At 39.0% G+C, this 20,018-nt stretch overlaps 1 protein-coding gene across 2 annotated transcripts in view; it reads right to left on the bottom strand.

Annotated features, from left to right (window-relative positions):
- Positions 1 to 8,555: 8,555 nt before the first annotated feature.
- The window catches only part of esf1 (ESF1, nucleolar pre-rRNA processing protein, homolog (S. cerevisiae)), a 74,928-nt gene continuing 63,465 nt past the window's right edge, over positions 8,556 to 20,018 (bottom strand). For both annotated transcript variants that reach the window (XM_043696627.1, XM_043696628.1), the window contains exons 11-14: positions 16,210 to 16,300; positions 13,282 to 13,370; positions 11,940 to 12,089; positions 8,556 to 9,090 (exon numbers count right to left, since the gene is read on the bottom strand). In XM_043696627.1, coding sequence (XP_043552562.1) covers positions 8,785 to 9,090; positions 11,940 to 12,089; positions 13,282 to 13,370; positions 16,210 to 16,300 — 636 coding nt within the window. In that variant the 3' untranslated portion in view covers positions 8,556 to 8,784. The remainder of the gene's footprint in view (positions 9,091 to 11,939; positions 12,090 to 13,281; positions 13,371 to 16,209; positions 16,301 to 20,018) is intronic.

The following is a 20,018-nucleotide window of genomic DNA, read 5'->3' on the forward strand; positions in this document are numbered from 1 at the left end:
GCCGTGCCGTGCCGCGCCGCCCCCTCCCCTTCCCCGTCCGCTTGTTCCCGCCTCTTGGCCACACAACGTCAACAGGTGAGAGGGAAGTGGAGTCCAAGCTGGACCTGGTCATGTTGGGGTGTGGGTATCTGCACCCTCAGTGATGGGCTGGCATGGTTGGACAACAAGTAAGCAATCCTACAAAGTTAAATCAGAGTTACAAAGATAGATTGCTGTGATACCATATTTGTGAGGAAGTGATGTTAGTGTTTGTAACTACATGAGGCATCCATTTATTAGATTTTTCGAGATGTGCAGCACAAACACAGTCCCTTTGGTCCAACTCATCTATGCTGACCAGATATCCTAAATTAATCTAGTTCCAATTGCCAGCATTTGGCCCATGTTCCTCTAAACCCTTCTTATTCACATACCCATCCAGATGCCTTTTTTAATGTTGTAACTGTACCATTGTCCACCACTTCCTCTGGCAGCTCATTCCATACACACACACCATACTCTGCGTGAAAAAGTTGCCCCTTAGGTTCCCTTTAAATCTTTCCCCTCTCACCGTAAACTTATACCCTCTAGTTTTTCACTCGAAACATATTGCATCTTATTTAGCAGTGCAATACATATTGATTTTTGGGAGCAAAGTTAGGGATATTTGCAAATGAATTGCACTTTTGAGTTAATGAATTTCTGCCTGACAACAGCTCTCTGGTTGAGCTGCAGTTTTTAAAAAGTTGCAAATACCACATGCAGCAAATAGGGAATAAAAGTCCAGAGTCTATAGGCTACATCTTTCCCTTTCTTACCTCATGTGGGGAAAAATACAGAAAACTCCAGAAATCTTAAAAGAATTTTACAAGATGGTAATTCATCTAATCAACCATTGAACTGAGGGATGACCATTACCATACAAACAACAGTGACTCATCATTCTAAAATAAAAAGGACTGTGAGAGGAAAATAACTTTCCACCTTGTGGTCTGGGCTTATGATCTTTGGAATTTTGTTTACCCTGTCTATATTCTTTTTCCACCCATAGTATGTGTTAAACCGTATGTTTTTTTGTCTGGCGTAATTGTATTTGAGTGTGTGTATGTGTGTTTTGATGGGGTGTAGTTTAAGTTAGATAAATTAGAAATAATTATTTTTCACTGTTCTTATTAACTGTGTTTCAATAAATTGAACTACTTTTTCTGAACAACAATAACAAACATAATGTGGTTTTCTTTGTCCTCAGTAGCACAGTCAAGGAAATTGGGTTTTGGTGATCTCATTTAGACTGTATGCATTTTCATATATTCTGACAACTTGTGGGACAGTGGAGTATGATAATTGGCATACTATTTCCAGTTAAGACGTCAGACTATTAGAAAGTGAAGTTTCCCTCTTCGTTTGAAATGTCCTTCACCTATTAATTAGTATTGAATTATGTTTCTTTTGGCTTATTACAGTAAATGTTTCAAGAGGTTGGCGAATGTGGTGATAAGGAAAAGCCAGGGAACTATAGCCTAGTGAGCCTTGACATTGGTGGTGGGTAAGCTGTTGAAGGGAATCCTGAGGGACAGGATTTACATGCATTTGGAAAGGCAAGGACTGATTAGGGATACTCAACATGACTTTGTGCGTGGGAAATCATATCACATGAACTTGATTGAGTTTTTTGAACAAGTAATTAAGAGGTTTGATGAGGGCATAGTGGTGGACGTGATTTTTTTGGACTTCACTAAGGTGTTTGATAAGGTTCCCCATAGTAGACTGGTTAGCAAGGTTATATCTCATAGAATACATGGAGAACTCACCATTTGGATACAGAACTAGCTTGAAGGTAGAAGGCAGAGGGTGGTGGTGGAGGGTTGTTTTTCAAACTGGATGCCTGATACCAGTGGGGTGCCACAAGGATCGGTGCTGGGTCCACTTCTTTTCTTCATTTTTATATATGATTTGGATGTGAACATTTGAGGTATAGTTATTAAGTTGGCAGATGACACCAAAATTAGAGGTGTAGTGATTTGTGAAGAAGGTTACCTCAGAGTACAACAGGATCTTGATCAGATGGGCCAATGGGCTGAGGAGTGGCAGGTGGAGTTTAATTTAAATAAATGCGAGGTGCTGCATTTTGGGAAGGCAAATCAGAGCCTGGTACGGTCCTGGGGAGTGTTGCTGAACAAAGCGATCTTGGAGTGCAGGTTCATAGTTCCTTGAAAGTGAAGTCATCTGTAGATAGGGTAGTGAAGAAGGTGTTTGGTATGATTTCCTTTATTGAACAGAGCATTGAGTTGAGAGGTCATGTTGCGACAGTACAGGACGTTGGTTAGACCACTTTTGGAATATTTCATGCAATCCTGGTCTCTCCCCTATTTGAAGAATGTTGTGAAACTTGAAAGGGTTCAGAAAAGATTTACAAGAGTGTTTCCAGGGTTGGAGGATTTGAGCACCAGCGAGAGGCTAAATAGTCTGGAGTTGGTTTCTCTGAAGCATCGGAGACTGAGGGATGACCTTATAGAGGTTAATAAAATCATGAGGGGCATGGATAAGGTAAATAGACAAGGTCTTTTCCCTGGAGGGGGGGTGAGACGGGAAAAATTTAATAAGGACCTAAGGGGCAACTTTTTCATGCAGTTGGTGGTGCGTGTATGGAATGAGCCGCCAGAGGAAGTGGTGGAGGCTGGTACAATTACAACGTTTAAAAGACGTCTGAATGCATATATGAATAGGAAGGGTTAGAAGGATAAGGGCCAAGTGCTGGCAAATGGGACTAGGTTAGGTTAGGATATCTGGTCAGCATGGATGAGTTGGACTGAAGGGTGTGTTTCCGTGCTGGTCATCTCTATGACTCTAAGTGTCCAATTGACAAGCAGTTTTCTTTCCAAGAATGTTGAGGATTCCTTTTAAAAAGGTGTTAGTCTCTAAAGGGATTTTAACATCACCACTTCATATTATAAAGTTAGAAGTATTCTGTTTGGGCAATCCATGTTCTGAGTGTGGGAGTAATTAAAAAAACTCATGTTGAATATTTAAAATTGATACTTGGCAAAATAATTCAATCTTGAGGTGTGGTTCTTGAAATGGTTTCCTGAAACAGTCTGTTTCAATATTACTTCACTTAATAGCCCATGTTTTGTAAACTGATTAAATAAAGGCCACAAGATAAGGCCCACCTGTCATAGTATACCAAGGAGCTGGAAACTGTGAAAACCCCTGAGGCTTTGTTTGACATGAGTATATATTGGAAATATGTGTAATTGCAATTTTCTTGAGGCATAAGAATAGCATATACTATGCAAGTTCTGCAGCTTCAAATTTGAACTGCTCTGGAATATACTTTTACAAATGTTTTGAAGTACATCTTTAGAAACAAATAGAAGCACTCACAGTTATGATGGAGTAACTTGAACAGCAACTTCTGGTATTCACACATTTTCAATTAATGTAATTGAACAATATTATTATTGTCATGAGTATTTCACTCCTCCACAATGTGTGCAGTAGGACCCCTTCGTGTGACACTTGGCAATGAAATCAATGTAATGGTATGAAATTAGGATATTGACCCACCAAGACCTCACTGAAGACATCAATATTGAGGTTCATACATCCTAAAAAAAGTGAATTTTTAACAGGTTTGTAATTATAGCTCAACAAAATCACTAAGACACAAATTTAATTTTACGAGTGTGGCACACCATTCCTTGAAAATGTTAAAAAACATGAGAGATTTTTAAAAGTTCATTTTACTTTATCTATTTAGTTTATTAATGTTTTTAATTCTATCTTTTTGTATATGATTTCAATCCGATTTGCTGCAAGTAAGCTTAAAGGTGCAGCAGGCAGTAAAGAAAGCTAACTGTATGTTGTCCTTCATAAAAAGAGGATTTGATGATAGGAACTTGCTGCAATTATAGAGGGCATTGGTGAGGCTACACCTGGAATATTATATGCAGTTTTGGTCTCCTTATCTGAGCAAGGATGTTCTTGTTTTACAGGGAGTACAGCAAAGGTTTACCAAATTTATATCTTCAGAAGCCAGGACTGACATAGAAGGAGAGATTGAGTTAGTTTGGATTTTATTCACTGGAGTTTAGATTGAGGGGGTATCTCATAGAAAACTATCAAATTCTGACAGAACTAGACAGGTTTGATGCAGGAAGGATGTTCCCAATGTTGGGGGGTGTCCAGAACTAGAAGTTTAAGGATAAAGGGTAAACGTCTTTGGATAGAGATGAGAAATTTCTTCAACCAGAGTGATGAGCCTGTGGAATTCACTGCCACAGAAAGTGGTTGAGGTCAAAAGATTATGTTTTCAAAGAGTTAGATCTGACTCTTGTGGATAAAGGGATTAAGGCTTATACAGGGAGGATGAGATTAGGATATTGAGCTTGATGATCCCAGATCATTTTAAATGGCAGAGCAGGCTCAAGTGGTCTAATGTCAAAAAGTGTGGCACTGGTTCAAGTGATCAAATAGCCTACCTCCTTCATAATGTCCAACCTTGAATTAGAAATGTACAGCATGGAAACAGACCCTTTCGTCCAACTCATCCAACCCGATCTAGTCCCACTGCCAGCACCCGGCCCATATCTCTCCAAACCTTTCCTATTCATATTCTCATCCAAATGCCTTTTAAATGTTGCAATTGTACCACTTCCTCTGGCAGCTCATTCTATACATGTACCACCCTCTGCGTGAAAACGTTGCCCCTTAGGTCTGTTCTTTATCTTTCCCCTCTCATCCTAAACCTACGCCCCCGAGTTCTGGACTCCCCAGGAAAAAAAACTTTGTCTATTTATCCTATCCCTGCCCTTCATGATTTTATAAACATCTATAAGGTTACCCCTCAGCCTCCAGTGCTCCAAGGAAAATAGCTCCAGCCTATTCAACCTTTCCCTATAGCTCAAATCCTCCAACCCTGGCAACATTCTGGTAAATCTTTTCTGAACCCTTTCAAGTTTCACAACATCTTTCTGATAGGAAGGAGACCAGAACTGCATGCAATGTTCCAAAAGTGGCCGAACCAACATGACCTCCCAGCTCCTATACTCAATGCTCTGACCAATAAAGGTAAACATACCAAATGCCTTCTTCACTATCCTATCTACTTGCGGCTCTACTTTCAAGGAACTATGAACCTGCACCCCAAAGTCTCTTTGTTCAGGACTTTACCATTACGTGTATAAGTCATGCTAAGATTTGCTTTCCCAAAATGCAACACTTCGCATTTATCTGAATTAAACTCCATCTGCCACTCCTCAGTCCATTCGCCCATCTGATCAAGGTCCCATTGTAATCTGAGTTAACCTTCCTTGCTGTCCACCACACCTCCAATTTTGGTGTCATTTGCAAATTACTAACTATACTTCTTATGCATACATCCAAATCATTTATATAAATGGTGAAAATGACAAAATTCTCTGTCTCTGTGAAGATTCTTCATGCTCAGAACCCCTATGCGCTGGCTTAGACCCAGCATAAAACATGTCTATACTTGAAGGTATGTGAAAACATTGCCAGCAACTGTCAGTGAGATGAATGGCAAGCATTGATTCTTCACTCTGAACTGCAAAATCCTGGCAAGAATTAGTGGAACATTGTGGGATGGGTTCAGGATGAAAAGTAGGAACAAAGAGAGTGGATTTGCTGTGTTCGCATGACCTCCATTTGTTTGTGGTGATGCAGCCTATCGGCAGGCGTTAGTAAAGAAACATGGGTTTTCACATTGCAATTCAAACCCTATTTTTAAGCAGTGGTTTTCGAACAGTAGCCATCACTGAATCATTTTATTTTGTTTCATAACCACAAATCAAAGGGAAAATCCAGTCCTTTGTCAGCTTATGAAAACTAAATGCTTCACAGATAATCATCTTTCAAAGGCGACTTGTCCAGGAGAATGAGTAATGAAGCTAATGTTGACCACAGCAGCTGAAGCAATGATATGGCAATGTATACATGTTACAGAAAAGCATGCAGTAGGTTGACAAAAATATGCTTTGAAGGGAGACATTCTGGAAACATCCCACGAGATCTTCTGGTTTTCTTTCATTATAGATGGTACGCAGAGAACCACAAATTATGAAATACATTTTCCAGACGTTTTGTAACTAAACTGATTCCCAAATTTAAAAATCTGAAAAGACATCCAACTTGGTTTTAAAAAGCATGGTCTATGTAAAAGCAAAACACTCTGAGCATATTCTCAACTGAAAATTAGAATGAGAAATTCACAAGGAACCAGAGAGAGAGAGAGAGAAAAGGAAGGGTGATTGAAAGTATGGACAGAAAGATGATTTTGGGATAGTATTCATTAGGAGCTTGTGAAGAGTTGAAGGAATTTAGAGTGGGAGTTATGATAAGGAGGAATAAGGCAGAATTTTCCTGAGGCAAATTGAGACACAATCTCAAGAGGTAAGAATAAGAGCATTGAATAAATCAGTAGGGGTGTGCATGTTTGGAGGAGGTTGCAGTTTGTCGTTATAAAAAGCAGGGATTTGAAGAAGGGGAAGAAAATCTAATGTTCAAATTTGGTGCACAACTAACCACTCTACATTGATGAGTGATTGGAAGTATGGACATGATTTTGAAACCCCCCCCAGAGGTGGTGAGAAATGAAGCCTGAGACACTAATCCCCTTGCCACTTCAGCAAATAAATTCTGGACAAGAAGGTCCATAGACTACCTTTTCAACTCCGACCAATTAAGGTCCATGTGGTCAACCACCTTCAGGTCTCAACTCTCCACTGCTCCTATTACCTATCTTCTTGATAGGTGAGAAAAATGACTAGTTTCCAGGGTGGTCTGCCTGTCAATTTGGAGGATGGTGGGGCTTCATTTACCCCAATCTCAGGCAGTCAGCAGTAGGGAAGTGGAGCAATGTGGTGGCAGCTGAAAGTTGTCCTTGTTTCCCGATCCTCTGATTTCCTCTCCCTGTGATGTCTTTTTAAAAAAAAAATCCATTTGCTCGCTTGCTCTGTTTAGTCCTTTATAGCCAAGGCCACCAATGAATCTCAAAACCTGCAGCCTCAGGCAGGGTGGAAAAGGCAAAGCTTTGGATGATAGGCTTTCCAGTCAGTACTTTTAAGTACCTAATCTGTGCTTGATCTGGTGATATATTTCATACTGATGCAACAGGAAGTTATTTGCGCTTAAAATTGCCCACCCACACTCACTGCAGAGCACTATATCCCAGCCTTAGTATGGGATAGAGATGTGTCTGCTGTATTTTGGGTATGTTAAGATCATCTGTTTTACTTTTCTCACTTTTGGTCTGAAACAGACAGCTGAAGTTGAGAAATGAACTGATCAGTAGCTTCTTTTGGAAAGGAGAGAGTAAACAAACTGATATTTGCTAATGGAAGGATATTGCTGGATAATTATTGTTCTAAGAACATTGCAGATGTTTTGGCACCAATATGTGTTATGCTCAAGGACTGGCAATTGGTTGGATATTGCAATGGTCAATCAAGGAGAGGCTGCTGCTGGCCAACTAACACCAGAATGTTGAAAAAGAGAAACCATAGAACTGATTTTAACTGGGTTTTTGAGCAGAGCGCAGTGTGCTAGAAAGCTACTGGACTAGAAGCTCTGTTTAAGCTCTCTCTCTAGTTTTATGTTCTGTTAAAGAATTGTTGAATGTTCTTAGAAAGGAATCCCAATTTATAAGAAATAAGTGAATATTCCCCTGAGACTGCTAGAATCTGTTTGCATTAACTAGTGACTTTTGAATTCAAACAAGATACAATGTCATGTGACCTTAATACAACCAATCATTGAAAGAATTCTATAAAGACCTGGTATTCATGGTTGAAACAGTTATCAAACTGGCCAGTTACATCTCTTATAATTTCTTTCTAATTTATTCCATAAATGTGTCTATGTAGGACAGTGGAGATTTGTATTCAAAGATTAGACTTAGATTGTAGTTTCTCTGTGTTCTGTTAAAGTTATGTTCTTAATAATAAATGGTTGATTATGGTTTAAGTTACAAACTTGGTGTCCAAGATCTGTTATTTGAAAAGTCTGGTTAGGAAAAACTGAGCAATTTTGAGGGCCATGGAATGCTTTAATTTCAGTGTTGCAAATCCAGTGTTAGTGAGTCTGATTTGGTCTAACTTGCTATCCCTGTGTCATAGCATGCGATATTATGAAACAATGCAGCTCCTTAAATATATCAAATATAGAATAACATTTCAATAAAATATTAATCAAAATGTTCAAAAGTTTGTTTCTTTAAATTTAAACTACCGTGGTTTCTGAATGAAAATTTTAAACTTGTCAAATTATTTTTGCAAATCTGATCATAAATGAAAAGATAGGGCATAAGAAAATTCATGTTCCTATTTTACCTTACCTTAAATTTAAATGTTTTTGTGAGTTTAACTTCTGATGTTTGATCTTCAGTTTCTTTTTCCAATTAGCTTTCATTTGGAAACTTTTCCTTATAGAAAACACCTTTTTAGTGATGCCAAGTGATGATATAAAAGAAATACACCATATATTAGCATGACCAAAGCATATGTGAGCATGAACAATAAAAAAGAAAACTGGTATACACAACTCTTTAAAGCTTTGAATTTCAGCTATAGTCAGAAGAATTTAATTCAATTTTTCGGTTAAAAAATAATTTCAGTTATGAATGAAACATGAATTATGGTTTTCCTGTAGGTACACTTAACTCTGGAGATAAGTATTTAAACTTGAACAATCTAGTAAACCTATTTTCAACGATTTTTATGTACATTGTTATTGATCAAAATCCATAAGAATTTTCGCAAAAAATAGTATCTGTATACCAAAAAAATTCTATTTCACAGTTTTTTGTTTCTTTCGAGCCTGAAACTGTTCAGTTTTTGCTTTCACCGATTTTACAAGCAAAGAAAGTGCAGGATCTATAGGTTTCTTGATGGCTGTCGTTGTCTCTTCTCCAGTAACATCACTTTCTTTCCTTTTGTTCAATGCTACCTGCTTCTGCTGCTCTTGCCTTCGCCTCGACTTTTCTTCCAGGATTGACTGTGTGGCATTAGTCTTCTTAAAACTAGGATCTGAAGGGTCTAGGTTGAAGAGGTGTGAAGTATATATGGCTTTAAACCTTGGGTCAGCAACATCCACCTGTAACAAAATTAAAATCTCAAATATAACTACTTGCATCGTTGTTGTAGCTGTCCAGTTTTACTGCATGTTCAGTGATTAAATTTTTGGCCACCTCTGAATCTTGCTAGGGATTTCCATATAACAGGATTGTGGTATTCAGAATTTCTTTTGTCTCCAAAATGAGAAAGCATTTAACATAAAGGATATTTACTTCTTTTCTTTTACACAGTCACAGTTCATTGTGTCTGTGTTGGCTCTCTGAAAAAGCTGTTCATGTCCTTTTGAGTTTCTGTCCTTAAAGTTTTCACTTTGCAAACAATTGCCCACTTTTCTGTTAAACGGGTTACGAGTTTTATTTCTATCATGTTTGCTTGTTAGTCAGTGAATGCGCTTATAATCCAATGCCTTAAAAAACATTCTCCTCACTTCTCCCATTGTTCCTGTGGTGACAGCATTGCATAGTTATCCTTATTATCAACAAATTGCTTGATCAAATGCCCCCTAATTTCTCATTTCCCTTCGTAATTAAACTTGTATTCTGCTGCCATATAGTAAGGGATTCTGCTAGGCATACTGTCACTACACAGTTAAACAGGAGCATAGGAATAGTAGGACTATTAATCATTAAAACCAGTTCTGTTCAGTTTGACTGGATAGAGATGGTGTGCAGGGAAATGTGAAAAACACAAGACACTGGCATGAGGTAATATGACTAGTGTAGGCATCATCAGCTGAATGGCTTCTTTCAGTTGCGTAATAATCTGTGAATATGGCTGATTTGCATTGTACTTCAAATTAATTTAACCATCCTTGTTTAAAATTCTTTGGTATTCTAACCAACAAAAATTCTAATTTTTAAGAATTCTATGCTTCTTCTTTTACCCAAAACATTTAATTGTCAATGCTATCAATTTATGAACTTACAGAACAGGCCAAAGGGAGTGTATAGGGCAGAAACAAAAAGAAAAGTCAGTGGTCATTACAGCCTCTAATTATCACATCATAAATAAACAATAGGGTAACAGACTCTAACCAGAAATCATTCATTTGGTCTTTATTTTCCATGCCTTAAATAGATTATATCTCCCCCAGGTATGGGCCTAGAGACCATTAACCATTCCTTATTTGGTAATGCAGCATTATGGTGCTCTCGACCAGAGATCAAGAGCTCTATGGACACATTTTAAAACTTAAGGGTCAAATTGAATGTGCACCAGCTTGCTATATTGTCTTGACAGTCTATTCTAACATGCATTTTGTGATAAAATCTATCCTTCTGTGTTCTGAGCTGGTAGCTGTGGAGACAAAATTAGCTGAAGAATTGTAATAGTCAGAGAATATGATGTTACAATGATTGCTATATTCAATTCTACCTAGGATCCAGGGTGTGCCCTATTAGGTCACTGAACAATGAGTTTTAGTCATTTGTTGGAGGTGGTTGAAACAGATGCTTGCGACCTTTGAATACCTAGAAATAGGGGGAAGAGGATCCATCCCAAAAGGTGCTGATGTAGCAAGCTCCCATGTGCAGTTAGAGCTTAGAGACGTTCTGGGGGATGGTAGATGCAGTGGGGTTTTTGAAGAAAGCATGGGAGCCATTGCTAATTATAGCTGAGTGTAAGAGTGAAGGAAGCTCACAAGCAATATTTGCTTGGTGCAGCTGAGAAATATGGGAGCTCAGAAATCCAGCGATAGTGTCAGTTTATTGAAGATAACTATGAAAATACTGGAATTATACTAGAGTAGGTGCTGGAGTGCAGTCTTAAGAATCCAGTGGACACAGTCTCAGGAAAAAGATTGAACTACCAGGATGAGCATTCGTTGAGACAGTCTGTGCAGTTGCAGCTTTTGAGGAAGCCCAAACCTAGTTCTTCGGAAATTAAGAATTCAAACCCCTTATAAATGGGACAAACCTTTAATAAGAATTGATGACCCACAGTGTCACTAATCTAAGGGGGTTTGTTGAAAGTTCTGTGCAATCTTGTCCTGACCGGCTTTGCTATTTGATATGTTATGTGGAGTTTTGACCATAATTTTTTGGTTCTCCACATTTACCTCCAATAACTTTAGATGTTTGTTAATAAAATCTATTAATTTTGTTTTACTATTACAACATTATAGAGTAAAGTTTATTCCATTTGTTTGAAACTGTGGAGTTTTTTTTATTATTCATTCATGGGATTGGGTGTTAACGGCTGGGTCAACATTTTTTTGCTCATGCCTCGTTGCCCTTGAGAAGGTAGTGGTAAGTTGCCTTGTCATATTACTGCAGTCTATTTGTTGTGGATAGACCCACAATGCCATGAGAGAAGGGGTTCCAGGATTCTGACCCAGCAATGCTTGTGGCTTTATTATCTAAATAACTATCTGGATTCTCAAACTGTCTACTTTAAACCACAAAAGTGAGTGGTCTCAAACTAATCTCATCAACAATCCGCAGTGAAATGTTTATATTTTTTGCCAAATATAAAAACAACACAAGATATTTTATCTTGGTATATTAAATTTTGATCATAAAAGTACAGGTACACAATACTTTATCTGAAACGCCCGGGACCAGCTGGTTTTCGGAATTCGGAATTCCTTGAATTCTGAGTAAGTGACAGTATGACAGTGAAATTTTTAAAAATCTTACCGGATAGCAGACTCACTGAGTACAAAAGGCCCTGAGTCAGAATTGAAGCCTGCCAGTGCTGGGCTTCACCCACCCACGTTGCATCTGAATGACATACATCGAGTGGGTGTGGAGTTGGGTTAACTGTTTGCACGCCAAACAACCTTGTTAATGAGAAAACTTCACGAAAACCTTCGGATTTCAGATAAAAGGTTATCTACCTGTAATTGTGCACACTGAAATGTTACATTACCTGGAAACTGTCTTCTTCTAGGTATCCCTGCTTTTTAATTAATTTTTTCTTCTTCTTCTTACTAAGATTCTGTTGTTCCACTATTTTGTCATAATTGAAATGTCTTCGGTCTTCCTCTTCATCATCCATCATAAGCAAGGCCATTTTTGCCTAGTGATGAAGAAATATTTTGTAGTATAAGTTTACTAATTATTAGAATGAAAATATAATAATGTATAAATTTGCAAAGGCAAAAGAAAAGTGTATATGCTCAAAACTGGAGGCCTAAATATACAGAAACTCTCTCAATATTATGCTCCAAATGCCCAGTTGGTCTCCAACTGTTAAATCATACCATCTCTCAAACATTCACATCACGGTTGGCCCTAACTCATGTATTCTAAAAGATCAAATGGAATTATCCCAGGTCCGCCTGTGATAGGTGCAAATGAGGCACAAAAATGATCATATTCACGCAAGAAATATAAGTCAGAAACGTGAAAAGTAATGGAATAGAAAGTAGAAAAAGGCAAGAAATGAATAAACAAAGCATGATTTTGAAAGCATATAAAATTGAGTTTCCCAGTGTAAATCTTTCACTTGTTAATTTTAGCACTTCAATAGACAAACAGCTTTGATAAAAATCTCAACTGCTTAATGGGCAAAATATGGGCAGGGCAAGCAGTAAGCCACTAGAATTTTTATAGTCTTTTAAAATAATAAATTCAAAATTGCATCAGAGATCACAAAAAGCTTTGAAAGTGAAATCACTGTTCTCATACATAGCAATATAGTATCATAGAAAACCTTTGTTTTAACCAATACTTTTGATAAATCCGCAACAATATACCTGAAATACTGGAAGTTTACAGTATTATTACGATGCCAAGTAGTCAACTGAGGGTATGAATGAGAAGGCTCCCTGCTGGTTGATTTTATTTTGAGACAACTATTATTTAAGTGATTTTGCTGTAAATAAAGCATAACATTGATGTGTATACCCCTGCATTATGTTTCTATTGCTTAGTGTGTATTTTTACATTGATTATGGAGACCTCTTAATCATCTGGAACATTTTATCAACCTGCACACTCCTGGTCCAATAGGTGTGGTTAATAAAAAGTTTGCTGTATTTGCATTCAGCATAATCCCATGAGCCACAATAAGTTAACTGACTAAATAATCAATTTTTGGTAATGTTGGAAGGTGGTTAAAGGGAAATTGGAAATAAAGCCTGTCTCTTCAAAAGGTGTAACATCTTTTGATGTAAAACTGAGAAGATTTAGCTTCACATCCAAATGATAAGGTATCTTACTCAATACATACTATGTAGTTCAAATTTTCAATATGGAGCATTTCTGACCTTTTCCTTTTCTAATTCACCTTCCTCCTCTGGTGTCAGTTTATCCGTTAACTTTTTGTTCTTTTTGCCCATCTTCTTTTGGTGAAATACTGCAAATGAGAAAAAAATAAAAACAGTATGCGAGCTGTTCAATCTTACAACTTTGGTTGGCTATTTTTAAACATCACAACGAACTGCAACATGCAGTGAATATTATTGCTAAGCAGGGAAACAATGCAATTACGAGTAAGTTTCAGAAAATAATATCCAATCCACTGATTGGTATCATTTTAAAAATAATTTTACTGTTTTTGTAATGACATCATTTAGTACCATATGTGTCATTGACAAATATTAACATTTATGTGCAGAAAGCATGGCATGTTTTCATTTTGTAACCAACTTGGATGTACTGGATATGAATGCCTATAAATCTGATAATAAAAACAAAAGCATGAAATAATCCCTCAGCTGTGCTCTACTTTAGAAAGAGGCTTGTACTCTGTTTAAACAGAAAGAACGTTGAATATTATATACATTTACAAATATCTAATCATTGCCATTCTTGTCAACATAGAAAAATACAAGATATTTTCTGTGATTTTAGGCTCAATGTCACAAGTATGTTAAAATTTACATAAACATAATTTTTAACCGACTATTCTGTGAAATTTTAGACATGTTTTAGATAAAGACTCTGCTAATAAGATTTAATTTAAAAACATAGCGGTCACTTTAATTCGTTCCTAAACGGTGGCTTAGAAGCAGGAGTAATTTCTGTGCGTAAATATTTTAGATGATCTATTTTCTTACTTTGAAGAGAATATAAAGAATGGGTGGGGCTTGTCAGAAATAAGATTTAGACTGTATAATCGAAAGAAGGGTGACGTCGAACACTTCTGCTGCTGCCTCCGCCTCCAAGCTTACATTTTACATCAAGACTCCCTCCCAACTTCTGAGGACCCCTCTGCCCGCCTCCAACACACCCCATCCACCTGGACATCCCGTGCCAGTCTGTTACCCACCCTCGACCTCTTTATTTCCAACTGCCGCCAGGACATTGACTGCCTCAACCTGTCCATTCCCCTCACCCACTCCAACCTCTCACCCTCACAACACGCAGCCCTCCACTCTCTCTGCTCCAACTCAAACCTCACCATCAAACCAGCGGACAAATGGGATGCAGTGGTAGTTTGGCGCACTGACCTCTACACCGCTGAAGCCAGGAGCCAACTTGAACACACCTCCTCCTACCTCCCCCTCGACCATGATCTTACCTCCCATCACCAAACATAGTCTCCCAGACTGTACACAACCTCATCATCTCAGGGAATCTCCCACCCACAGCTTCCAACCTCAGTTTGGGAACCCCGCACCACCCGGTTCTACCTCTTACCCACGATCCACAAGCCTGACTACCCCGGCCGACCCATCGTCTTGGCCTACTCCTGCCCCACCAAATTCACCTCCACATACCTCGATACTGTTCTATCTTCCTTGGAACAGGAATTCCCCACATACATTCGGGACACCAGTCACACTTCCAACTCCTCCAAACTTTGATTTCCCTGGCCCCCAACGCCTCATCTTCACCATGGACATCCAGTCCTTATACACTTCCATCAGCCAAGACCAGGGCTTCCAAGCAATCCGTTTCTTCCTCTCCTGACATCCCCACCAGTACCCTCCCACTGACACTCTAATTCATTTGGCTGAACTAGTCTTCATCCTCAATAATTTCTCCTTCGAATCCTCCCACTTCCTCCAGATGAAAGAGGTAGCCATGGGCATCTGCATGGGCCCCAGCTATGCATGTCTCTTAGACTGTTCTATGTAGCTGACAATCTTCTGCAGTTACACCGGCATCAATCCCCACCTTCTCCTCCGCTACACTGATGACTGCATGGCGCCACCTTGTGCTCCCACGAGGACGGTGAACACTTCATTAACCTCACCATCATATTCCACCCGACCTTAAATTCACCTGGACCATCTCTTCCTGGACCTCTCCATCTCTATCAACAGTGACCGATTCAACACTGACATTTTCTACAAACCCACCGACTCCCACAGCTCCTTGATTACACCTCCTCCCACCCTGCCTCCTGCAAAAATGCTATCCCTTATTTCCAATTCCTCCACTGCATCTGCTCCCTGGAGGACCAGTTCCACCACAGAACATACCAGATGGCCCCCTTCTTTAAAGAATGCAATTTCCCCTCCCACACGGTTGATGATGCCCTTCAGTGCATCTCATTCACTTCCTGCATCTCCGCCCTCGAACTCCACCCTCCAACCGTAACAAGGACGGAACTCCCCTGGTCCTCACCTTCCACCCACCAACATCTGTATACACTGCATCGTCCTCTGCCATTTCCGCCACCTACAAACGGACCCCACCATGAGAGACATATTTCCCTCCCCACCCCATCCGCATTCCGTAAAGACTGTTCCCTCCGCGACTTCCTCATCAGGTCCACGCCCTCCCAAAGTCGCACCCTCCCTTCCCAGCACCTTCCCCTGCCACCACAGGAACTGTAAAACCTGTAACCACACCTCCATCCAAGGCCCCAAAGAGCCTTCCACATCCATCAAGGTTTCACCTGCACTTCCACACTTCATTTACTGTATCCGTTGCTCCCGATGCAGTTTAAATTCCCCGAGACTCCTAGCCTTATTCCTGATGAAGGTCTTTTGCTGAAAACATAGATTTTCCTGCTCCTCAGATGCTGCCTGACCTACTGTGCTTTTCCAGCACCACACTCTCGACTCTAATCTTTAGCACCTGCATTCCTCACTTTCGCCTAGTTTAAAATATTTGTCTGAACTTTTTTTTTGCCTTTCCACTGGTTCTGAAAATGATTGATTTTTAATACTAAAGACAGCAAACTGGCAGAAAAGAATTATCTAGCTGCATATGATCAATGCACGTGTACTTTTCTGATTTACCTGATTGCCCCAGTTCATCCGTGAAGAAAGAATCATTCAAATCTACATCTGACGGAATGTCATCATCACTCAGCTTCTCGCCAATTTGAAGCTACAAAGAAGTCAGAGCAGAAAGATAAATGCAATCATTTAAAAATCACTTTCCACCAAAAATCAAGTTTTGGCATGATCTTCATTGTACAATGAGATGATGTCATTCTTGTGTATAATGTAAAAATGCAAGCTATCACCCAAAAATAAATCTCTGACTTCTTCCCATTGACAGAATAGATTGCAAGACATGAACAAATCATATTGAGAAACAATTCTCAAAAAGGCCCAGTTCTGGTCTCCCTGTTAATAGGAAGGATATTATTTAGCTGGAGAGGATTCAGAAGAGATTTACCAGGATGTTGCCAGAAATGAGGGTTTGAGTTATAAAGAGAGGCTGAATAGACTTTTTAACTGGAGCTTAGGAGGTTAAGAGATGACCTTACAGAGATTTACAAAATAATAAGGAGTCTAGATAAAGTGAATGGCAAGTGTCTTTTCCCAGGGTGGTGGGGAGGTGGAGATTTGAAGACTAAGGGGGCATATTTTTAAGGTAAGAGGAGAAAGATTTTAAAAAGACATGAGGGGCATTTTATTTTTTGTTTACACAGAGTGGTTTATGTATGGAATTAACCTCCACAGCAAGTGGTAAATGTGGGTACAGTTATAATGTTTAGACATTTGGATAAATAAGTAAATAAGAAATGAATGGAGATATGAGTCAAGCGCAGGCAGAGGGTGTAGTTTGGGATTATGGTTGGCATGGACTGGTTGGACCAAAGGACCTGCTTCCACGCTGTATGACTCCATGACTGTGTATCACCTATAAGGAAAGAGGCAAAGAGCAGTTAGCTGCAGGAGCTGCTTTTCCATCTTACAATGATGAGTGTTGTCAAACATGCTGACTTTCATCACACACATTTCTAGTATAAAGTATACAAATTGTGACTTTTGACAAACATTTACATCTACAATTACAAAACCAGACAAGTGCAAAAAGGAATTCATGTTCCCCACTAATTTGGTTGTGGTCCCCTTAACTCTTCCTACATTCACATATATATCAAGTCCTTATTACCCATGGAGGATAGGGATTATGCATATGCCACGGATAACACAAAACATGGACAGTGCTATAATAGAAATCCCCGACCATAAGGGAACGTGCAATCTGGCGGAATCTTTCAGTTAGGGGAAAAAAGCATATGTTTGGGGCTGACTTCAGGATATGTAGATTTGTGGGTAGTGAACCACATATAATGAGGAACTGATGTATTCTTAATGAGAATGGTTGACAAGTATAATGCGGAAGCTGTTCTGTTTAATATAAATATATAATTGAATATGTTTATGATCAAAATTCCAATTTGGTAGATATTTTATTTTGTTCTAATAAAATATTCATAACTTGATCTAAAAATTAAAATTGATTGCCATAGTCTTATGTGAGATGGGTTTAGTCAGTAGTAGTCCATTATTTTTGTCACAGAAAACTGTTGGTTATACTAATTCAAATGCCATAAGATAGCTGAGGCAGGAAGTAGAATAAATGAGAGAGGAGTAAATGAGGTGAGGACCGTCACAGAGAAGCAGACACACCAATGGTCTGTGTGGGACACAGGAGTGGTGGCAGTAAGATTAAAAGAACAGACAGATCAGCAATGAAGCAGAAGAAAGTGATAAGGATTGATTTGTAAGGGGAGCAAACAGGTAATTTCTGCAGCTGATGATATGACTGCAGGATGGTATGTTGGCGTCCTGGATGTCTAGATTAAGAATGTCATGGAATGCTGCATGGCATTCTGAAGAAAGATGTAGAAAAACTGAATTTGTAATCTGTGTTGAGACCAATGACATAGGGAGAAAAAGTAATAAGGTCCTGAAAGCAGACTTTGGGAGTTTAGTAGGGATATGAAAAGTAAATCATAAAATGCAGTCATCTCCACATTATTCATAATGCTACCCAGTAGTAAGTATAGAAATAGAAGGATAGAGCAGATAAGTGCATAGCTGGAGAGATGGTGCGGAAGGGAGGGTTTAGATACCCAAGACGTGACATTCTAGGGCAGTTGGGACTTGAAACAAGTTGGTTAGGCTGGAACTGAACAGGAATGGAGCTAACGACCTCACACAGAATCACAGAATCTGTACAATGTGGAAGTAGGCCATTTAGTCCATCAAGTCCACACCAACCTTCCGAAAAGCATCCTACGCAGACCCACCCCCCACCATATCCCTGTAACAATCCATTTGCAATGGGACTCAAGGCAGAGTGGCACGTTGAGTCCAAAACTGGCTGAGAGGCAGAAAGCAAAGATGATGTTAGAGAGCTTTTTCTGAGAGTGGAAGTCTGTTTCTAGTGAGATTCTGCAAGGCTCAATGATGGGGCTCTTGCTGTAGTGAAGGGGTAACCTTTTAGAACTAAAATTAGGAGGAATTTCTTCAGCCAGAGGGTGGTTAATTTGTGGACGCCAGATCATTGAGTGCATTTATGTCAGAGATAGATAAGTTTTTGATTGATAAGGGGAGTAAGGGGTCTCATCTGAAGTATACCGATTGAATGAACTCATCCAGGACTGACTTGCTAGCAGGGCAGGTAAATAATGTGGTTCGTTAAGAAGGCATATGGGACACTTGTATTCTATACCTGGCCAATAAAGAAAAGAACAAGGATGTTATTGCTGGAACTGGTTAATTGGAATATGATACTGGTTAGGCCACAACTTAAGTACAGTGACTAGTTCTAATAACTATATTATAAGGTGTAGGGAAGATTTACCAGGATGCTGCCTGGACTGGAAGGTCTGAGCTGAGGAAAGATTGGATTGGCTGGGTAGTTTTTCTTGGAGCAGGAAAGGTTGAGATGGGATCTGGTAGAGGTGTATAAGATTATGAGGGGGCATAGATAGGATAGGTATGAAAATACTTCTTCTCATTAGTAGAAGAGTCAATAACCAGGAAGATAACACTTAGGTTGAAATAAAAGGCTTAGAGAAGAGTTGAGGAAAATCTTTTCACCCACAAGGTGATGGGTGCCTGTACTTTCTTGCCTAAAAGAGAGGTGGAGCTAGAAAGGGTTATGACAGTGAAGCAGTATTTGGATATTTACTTGTGTTGCCATAGCGTCCAGGGATATGGGCCAAAGGCTGGAAAATGGAATTAGTGTAGTCAGATCTTTGTCGAATGGAGTGGACACAATGGACTGAATGGCACCCTTCTGGCTGTAAATATCTATGACTTTATAAAGTATCATACTGCAGTAGGAATGGAAATAATTTGGAACAGAATTCTGAGGCAAAGTTCAGAGGATGCTTTATTCTGCATTTGTCTGTACTATATCTGACCTGGGAGCACTTCATGATGACACTGGATGTTTGAAATGCCCTGACTGCTGTTCTCTACAGGCACCTCTCACCTTGATGAGATCAGTTGCTCATGTTTCAACTCTCATGATAGCTTTGGCACAGTGACATTGAATGACATGTATCAGTTTGATCAACTTTCAAAGTTGGATGGTATCACAATACATAATTTTCTATAGCTTAACTATATTCTTTTGGAGCACATTACTTCATTTAGATAGATGATATCAGAGTTTATCCCTTTCAGTTTACCTTGGATGGTATTATTTGGCAAGGTAATATCAATCTACTTTAATATGATCCAAAATACTGTCAAAATGCATTAAAAAATAAATTAAAATCAGGTATCTTTCAGCACAGCGTACGTTTTTTAAAAATACCAAGCTTGATCAAAGTTACAATTTGTCAATTAAACAT

Source organism: Chiloscyllium plagiosum, chromosome 9, assembly GCF_004010195.1.
Source record: "Chiloscyllium plagiosum isolate BGI_BamShark_2017 chromosome 9, ASM401019v2, whole genome shotgun sequence".
Classification (NCBI taxonomy): Eukaryota; Metazoa; Chordata; class Chondrichthyes; order Orectolobiformes; family Hemiscylliidae; genus Chiloscyllium; species Chiloscyllium plagiosum.